General features: G+C 43.9%; 1 protein-coding gene across 2 annotated transcripts; it reads left to right on the forward strand.

The window, feature by feature from the left end:
* The first annotated feature begins 1,599 nt into the window (after positions 1-1,599).
* LOC119356317 lies at positions 1,600-5,844 on the forward strand. 2 transcript variants are annotated; one of them, XR_005171902.1, is made up of 12 exons: positions 1,600-1,851; positions 1,939-2,906; positions 3,071-3,289; positions 3,928-4,044; positions 4,137-4,178; positions 4,263-4,358; positions 4,434-4,526; positions 4,744-4,854; positions 4,927-5,027; positions 5,113-5,163; positions 5,262-5,339; positions 5,453-5,844. XR_005171902.1 is itself a non-coding variant. In XM_037623263.1 (12 exons), exons 2-12 carry the CDS (start codon positions 1,950-1,952, stop codon positions 5,456-5,458), a joined length of 1,803 nt encoding a protein of 600 aa, XP_037479160.1. In that variant the 5' UTR covers positions 1,600-1,851; positions 1,939-1,949; the 3' UTR covers positions 5,459-5,844. The 2 variants fall into 2 exon arrangements, 1 of the variants encoding a protein (XP_037479160.1); XM_037623263.1 differs by having other exon boundaries at positions 4,995-5,027.
* Positions 5,845-8,559: the final 2,715 nt, after the last annotated feature.

Raw genomic sequence — 8,559 nt, forward strand, 5'->3', positions numbered from 1 at the left:
CTAGCTCACCACCACACAAGTGCTTCCACGCCCAAATAATATCACGCATACGAAGGACCTATGGAATCGGAGCATACGATGGAAACAACGAGTATGAGAAGATAAGGCACAAAGTTTTTCTTACACACTAATCATGCTTCCTACAATGGTGCATCACGCTTCATACATGGCTGGATACACTTCTCCTTCTGCATTAATCAGTTATGCTTCCAACATTGGTGTACTGTGCTTCAAGCACTCAGATTTTGAATAGCCTATGTTCCAATGTTTTGCTTCAAACATCCAGTTCTAAGAAATAACAAACAATATACGCAAAAAAAATTAGAATCTATATTTGGAACATAAAATGGATCTTGAAGGAGTTAATTAGGACGGATTTTTTAGGGCAGATTTTTCTGGAAGCAATTAGTAAGGAAAGTGATAAAATCAATCAAGGACTTATCTCCTAATCAGGTGGAAACTCCCACGTAACAGGGCGTTCTAATCCCACGCTCCAACACTTTCCTATCCATTGGCTATGGATTAGTCTAATAGGTGCAAATTTGCAGTAGTCTGATGCCTAGCGCTTCCCAATACGAAGCCCACACGACAGCGACCTATCCCGTACCCCATAAGTGCGGCTGCGCATGGGCCGACCCAACTAGAGACTCCCTTTCCAGCATTTCTTTTTTATGTCGTTTTTATGCATTTTTCATTTTCAAAATCCCGTAAATTTTTTTGTACTCACGAATATTTTGGCAATTCCATGAGCACTTTGAATTTGTATTTTTTTGAATTTATGAACATTTTTAAATTTGATGATACTTTTCTATTTTCTCCTACCTATTTTGAATTTGCTAACATCTTTTTAATATGCAAACATTATTTGAATTCACAGACATCGTTCCAATCCCGCGAAGATTTTTCGTACTCGCAATCTTTATTTGAATTCACAGACATCGCAATCTTTCCCTTCTTTTCTGGGAGGGTGAGAACTAGACAGACTGGGAGAGAAACATTTTTTTAGTATGCAAACAACTTTTTGAAATTTGCAGTTTTTTTTCAATTGGTGAACTCTTTTAATTTTTGTTTTGAATGCACGAACAATTGTTGAACTTGAGAACATTTTTCTGAACTCACATTATTTTTTGAATTTGCAAGAATATTTAAATACGCAATCGTATTTTGAATTCATGAACTTCTTTGGAATTGCGAACATTTTTCAAAATCACGAACATTTTTAAAATGACGAACATGTTTTGAATTTGTGAACACTTTTTTGGATATGTGAACTTTTTTCTTCAATATCTGGGCATTTCTGAAATGCACAAATATTTTCTAAATTCTTGAACATTTTTTTTGAAATTTGTAAAAGTATATAAAAGAAAACGAACAGAAATATAAAAAACCCCGATAGAAATAACGCGAGAACACATTATTAGGTGCAGCTCCCTATTCTTTAATGGGTCAGCCCGAAAACCGGAGGAGTAGTATCGAATCTGACCCGGCCCAGAGGAGATCATCTCATACACGCCAGGGAAAAGGATATCCGATACTGACCTGCGGCCTCCTCCGTCCCCAAATAAAAGAAATCGATTCCTTTTTTCCTAAAAAAAAAAAGAGAAATCGATTCTTGTCCTACCTCGCTCCCGAGTCTCGACCCACGCGGCGGCGGCTGCTGCTGCTACAGGTTTATACGGATTCAAAGATCTTCCTCCCGTTCTTCCCCTTCCTATTCCTCCCGCGACGCTTCGGGCCTCCGAGTTTTCTTCTAGCGCGTCTTGTCTCCTTGGCTCGTCTCAGATCGATTCGCTCTGTCTCGTAGCCACCTCCGCGGCGGTCGCCGAGATTGCCGTCGGGTCGCCACCGCCGGTACCCCTCTGGCCTTATACCCCCTTTTTTTGGATTTTTTTTGTTAACATTATCGATGATGTGTGTTCAACCTCCGTTGTTGGTTAGGGTTTGGAGAGATGCAGCGGTGTCACGGAAAGGACAAGGCGGCTACCAGCGCGACGCCGCACCACGCAAAGGGCAAGGCGGCCGCGAGCACGATGCCGTACCACGCAAAGGATAAGGCGGCTACTTGCGGCGCGATGGGGCCGAAGCATGTCCTCGCAGACGAGAACATCGTGCAGGAGCACTTAGCACCTCCGGATCGAATTCGACAGAGGGGTTTGGATAGTGCAAAGGAGAGATCATCATCGCTGGTTATGGGCTTCCGTAGAGAGATGTCGCAAAAGCGAGGGGAGAAGGGGGATACAACCTCAATACATCAGAAGCATAATGCAAAGGAGAAGACTTGCCCCCCTGATCTGCTCCGCCGGCAGACGCAGGGTATCCAGCGGCCTGTCAAGAGTCTTGCCGGAGAGATGTCGCTGAAGCAAAGGGAGAAGGTGGGTACAGGCCTGATTCCACAGGCGCATAATGCAAAGGAGAAGACATGCCCCCCTGATCAACTCCGCGGGCAGACGCATGGTATCCAGCGGCCTGTCAAGACTGAAGCACGACTTGCTGGAGAGAAGAAGCACAAAACTGAAGCACATCTTGCCGGAGAGAAAAAGCACACGAAAGGCAATGCGTCTTTTCCAGCGAAAAGAACCACTACACTACTCAAAGCAAGAACGAGTTCCCACTGTTCCGATGAATGTACCAGTCGTCCCATCGATACTAACGACCATGGCAACACTGTTGCCACCCCGGAACAGAGGGAAGAATCTGCCGCAATCAAGATAGATAAAGAAGTGGAGTACATAACCCAAAAGTTGAACAAGTTGGGAGTGCGAGATGATATTGGCTTTGAGGAGTACTATAAATGCTTGATGAATCTGCCTTCCGACCCCTCCGTTGATACTTCCATCAGATTGGATGATACAGATCTTTATGACATGGACATCCGCCACGCGGTGTATCGCATCAGATCCTACAAGGTTTCATCCATCCATGCCTCTATTTTTCAGTCATCAAATGCTGTTCAAGGATCAATCCATACATTTGCGTTTTGCGAATTGATGTTAGTTTGTTCTATCCTGCTTATGCTGTTTTTTATCTCATAATCCATATCTAATTCCAATGGTGATATCATTGACTGCAGTTGTCACAAAAGGAGTCTAAGAATGAGTTGTGCCATGATAAACTGAAAGATTGCCCTGTGGAGCTTCTTGACAGGGACGAATTTCCTACAGATTTCCTCGTGAAGATGCAATATTTTAGGTTCTTGGAGGAAGAAGGTGTATTAGACTGGTTCTTCCACCCTGAACTCTGCAAGCTTGCTTGCCTGAATGACTACCAGCGTCTAGTGCCTCGGGATCATGTACGTATATAAACTGATCATTGAGTGTTCCTGTAATCATTTAATTGCCTTTGGTGTTCCACTGTGTTAGTATGGCTATTTAGAACCATTCATCATAATTTCAACACCATGATATACACAAATGATCTGCGTGGCCTGTTTTCAGAAAGGGTTTAAAAGTTATCTATTATGTAAGGATCTACATTACAGAGCAATTTATGTGGAGTTATTGATGAGTTCATGATATGTTTACTGGGTGTTAATTATCTTTTCCTTAGATGGTCCATTTCATAATGTTTTATGCTGGAAAAGGTACATCATTGAGTTATCGGCCTCTGTTAAAAACTGGCCAGCTAACTACTTCAACATAGTGCCAACCAGGATATTTTTCTTTCCGCTTTATTACCTTTCTTGATGCTCATATTTCTTTTGCTAAAGTAGTTCTATGCATATTTTTCTGTTGGAAATGGTACTGTGACTTAATATTTTCTTTTAAAGAGAACCAACATACTCTTTTACGAATATTAGTACATTTTTGCTTGTCCTGTATCAAACCTTGTTTTTGTCATCTTCTCTCTATTTATATTATTATATTAATTAAGGCATATGTTATTTGTCATTCTAAATCATGTTTCCTCTTTCCCTTCATTTTCATGTAGGGTGCTGTTTTTGATTGGGAGTATGCTGATTGGGAGTTGTACCGCAGTTACTTTCATAGCTATGAGATGCAACATGAATACATCGAGTACTTTGAAACATTATTAAGGGAACTTAAGGTGTGCGTCGCAAAATCAAGCAAGACTAGCATTCCTGCAATCATTAGATTTTTATTATGGGACTAACAACCTCTCTTTTTATCTTGATACAGTGGTTGAAAGATTGTCTACCGGTTAACGATACTTCTCCTACTGTAAGTACATGACTGCACAAAAATCATGGAATGGCAATTTTCTGTATATGTTACGTTATCAATGGTATTTCCTCTGTTCTTTAGGCAAGCAAAATACGGACCAGAGGAATTTATCAAGCAACTAAGATTGCCACTCGCTTTCCCAAGATCACAACTCATTTAGTTCGTATTGGCTTCAGTGTATGATCTCTAGCATAATCACTAACTTAATTTTGGCATGGTTTTGCATTTAACAGTTTGATTATTTCGATGCAGGATTGTCTTACTTACATGGGCATTGAGGCTAGGTGGTGTAACGGATCCGATGGTCTCCATTTCGAGATATGGAAGCGAGTCACTCAACAAAAGGTTAGCATTCAGTATTGTAACCCGGTCTTCTGCACACTTATTGAGTATGCATGTAATTCTGATTAATTCAGTATTGTAACCCAGTCTTCTTCACACTTATTGAGTATCCATGTAATTCTGATTAATTCGTGTTGCTTATGAACCCTGTATATGTATACAGTAATGCTTGTTTTTTTTTTGAGTATCCATGTAATTCTCATTTCTCAACAATGCACAGGAGAGTTTCGAAAATGCTTTGAAGGAAGTCTATTTACTGAACAAGTGTCCGTCGCGGCAAGATAGCATCAAGTATGCCATAGAGTATGACCATTCCCTTATGAAACTAGAGGTACGCTCTTCTTCAGAGATAATTGTAAGCTCAGAATTTGCAACATGCATGCTTATCTCTTTTGCTTCACAGATAGTTGGAAGCCCAGAATTTGTAACGTGCATGCTTATCTCTTTTGCTTCTTTTCTTCACCTTTTCAGTTTCTTCATTGCACGGCAAGTGTTCCCAAGGAAGTAAGTACTGTGATATGTGTGTGGGATTGATCCAATGGATTAAATGTTCTTATATTTGATTTGATTTCACGTCTGATTGCCTTAGGTATCAGAGGAGAAAGCTCAGGAGTTGATTACAGAGAAAGTTAAAAAGCTGGTACTGTACTCGAAAGAAATTGCATCTTGATATGATATATATGTATACATATTATTTCAAAGGTACCGTTACGCTAAGAAAAAATCATTTATTTACAGAGGATAAAACCCAAATTCTTTGACGAGTATATCAGAAAGAAGATACGCATTGCCAAAGCTATAGGATTGATTACCGAGGTATACTATCCTAATCTTTGTTTATAATTGCATATAACTTGATATCTTTTCTGTCAAAGGTAACCAAATTATATGCACACCCTAACAGCGATTGTATGATTTTACTTTTGCAGGTTTAAGAAGATGCATATTGGGCCTGGCTTTTCGTCCTTGGAGCTTCCATTTCTTCAAGATGCCTTTTCATGGATTCCAGCACTTTTGCTGCTGCAATGAATACTGAACTAGATCAGATTCGTAGCTCTTACGAAGTACTCCCTCCGTTTCTTTTTAGTCCGCATATAAGGTTTGGTCAAAGTCAAGCTTTGTAGAGTTTGACTAACTTTATATTAAAAAATATAAACATTCACAATATGAAATCAATACTATCAGATGCACCATGAAACGTATGTTCATTCTATCTAGTTTCAGTATTGTAGATGTTCATATTTTTTTATATAAATTTGGTCAAACTTTGTGATCTTATATGCGAAGTAAAAAGAAACGGAGGGAGTACAGTAGTATAGTACTACTAGTCTATTAGATGGATGATTTGAGTATGTGCCTGCAACCGCCTGCGTCATTTGATTTTATCAGCCACCTCTGTGGTTTTCTGTTTATGTGCCACTTGGCCACTAGGAGTATTCTACTAGCCCTATCCATTAAGTCACATCAGTTTCGTTCCCAGTAACTTAACACAAGTTTTACATACTAGCGCGCAAAGGCCGCCGCGCCCATCAAAGCCTGTTTGTGTGCGTCTGTGTTGCTTTTGTAATGAGGGAAACGGGAACAATGCGCTTTGAAAGCGAGCTGATGGCGTGAAAGTATCTGTATATTTAGCAAGTTCATGCAGGTCCTTGTACTTTCTTATTTGTAGAAGCTATAGGGAGGTCATAGCAACATGCAAGGAAGTTTCTTTCCACGTGAAAGAGAGTGGAGGAGTTGTGACAACATCGCTTACTATGCCAAGGATCCGGACAAACTACCACCAACACCAACGGGGAGGAGTTGGGACAGAAAGATGGTTGGTTGTGCCATTGAAAGTCTGGTAGTGTGCGAAGTGAAATAGTGTTAGAGGTGTGTGTGTTTTAGATCTTGGCCACTGGTGTATCTATATTTATAGATAGATTTGTCATTTCCGGTCAATCACCAGTTTGATAATTGTTCTTGGCCACTGATATCTGTTTATGCACATAACACGACCATGTACATTCGTACATGCAAGGGAAGAGTTTCGTTAGCAAGAGATCTTGGAGAAACTTTACTGCCAATCTACGTGTTTAATCTTTTTTCTTTTGAAACGGAGGCAAAGATTGCCTCATCTATTAATTAAGCAGAAGAGAATTGTCCAGTTAATTACGAAAAACCGGGCAAAAACCAGAACAACAAGAGTCAAGCCCACCCCAGAGACAAAAGCACTCAGGGCAAAGCCTACCCTAATCGATAACATGTCGACCTGCGGCCAGACAACGCAACTCCGACTCTGACGGAGAACTTAGAAGAGCCAGACAACGCAACTCCAACTTCGACGGAGAACTCAGAAGAACAAAATCATGCGGAAGCTGGTGCCACAGAAAATCGCCGAACGGGCCACTTGCAGCCAGTCATCGTATACCACAGGGCCCCGCCGCCGCAGCTTCGACTCCACAACAACAAACAAACCGAAGCAAAACCGCGGACACGCCGGAGAAGCCTGGTATTGCTCCCACCATCATCGTTGCCACAGAAGCCTGGTCGCCACAGAGATCCTCTCGGGGCCGCCGCCCCGACATCCACCGCTCCGTCGCGCCCAGCGCACTCCACCAGCACCGCCTTCCGAGGCCGCCGCCTCGACATACCACCGCTCTCCTCGAGCAGCAACGCCGCACAGCCCAGCTGCCCGCAGCCCACGATGCTTAGGGCAACTTCTCGCAGACCACGAACGTTGCACCACATCCGAGGCCGCCGCCCCGACGTAGAGTCAGACCGCCCCCTCTGGGGCGCATCGACCGAGCCGACACCCCCACCGCCCAAGTGGGACAAGGATGCCACCCAACCAATGTCGAGAGCGAGCCCCACCTCATAGAGCCGCCACTCGCATTGTTCCCGAGATCGCCATCTCGGCGCACAAACAAAAACCACTCGGAGCCGCCGCCACGACGTCCACTGTCCCCGCCGACGAAGAGATCCGTGCAAACCGCAATATGCTGACTCTCCAAGGCGATGCCTCAAAGAAGGGAACAACGTAGCCGTCGGCATCGCCCGCTTCGACCATCCGAAGCTAAAGATTTCTCCCGGAGAGTCGTGTAATGGAGCTCCACGGCTACACCTTCAAGAAGGAGAACGGCACCATGGCCATGGCGCCGCTGTTGCCGGCATCGACCCAAAGTCAGTGCTGGACTTTCGCCCGGAGCTCCTCCACACCTTCGAATCCGAGCAGATCCGAAGCACTGCGCAGCACACAATCTCCGGTCGACGTCCACCGGCTCCTCGTCGTGGTGCAGCAGCCGCCGCACCTCTCAAAAACGCGCGGAGCCGCCAGATCCGCGGCCTCCCTGCCGTAACCATGCTGCGCACGCCTCCCCACGCCCGCTCGCCGCACATCCGGCCATAGTCGATCTGAAATGTCTTATAGCCAAATAAGATAATAGTTTCACATATATATTCCAAGCGCCAATGCTTTTTCTAAGGAACTCACATACCTTTTTACACAATCAAACTGCCATTTAGCCCCATGTACAAACAATCTAAGGACATGAGACAGAGGGAAAGGAGAGGTAAAACATCACCGAGCATAAAACTGGGGTGGGCAGTGAGGCCACACCTACATCAACAATGAACTTTTCTTAAGAGAAAGTAGAACCTCCAAAAAAACCAAGAATGGATAAATAATACGAATCTCATATATAGTATGAAGCTATAGAAGCAAGTAAAACCGTGGATTAATGAATATCGGGTGAAGAAAATAGACTCCAATAATTAGACATATGTAAATAGCTTTGAGTAAATTTAGCCAAGGATGTCCATATCATAAGGGCATCTCCAGCCGCGCCCCCAGAAAAGCCTTCCTAGGCGTTTTTTTTTGCGCCGGTGCCGAAAAATCGGCCCAGTCGCGCCCCCAGAAGCCCGATTTTCGCCGGCTTGGGCCGAAAACAGCGCCGGCGGACCCAGGCCGAACCCGGCGCGCTGGGGAGCGCCCGGGGGCGCCGGGCGAACTTTTTTGGCGCGAAAAAGCCGCGGGCCCGCCGCGTCAGCGACACGGCTC

The sequence above is a fragment of the Triticum dicoccoides genome, chromosome 2A, assembly GCF_002162155.2.
Source record: "Triticum dicoccoides isolate Atlit2015 ecotype Zavitan chromosome 2A, WEW_v2.0, whole genome shotgun sequence".
NCBI lineage: Eukaryota > Viridiplantae > Streptophyta > Magnoliopsida > Poales > Poaceae > Triticum > Triticum dicoccoides.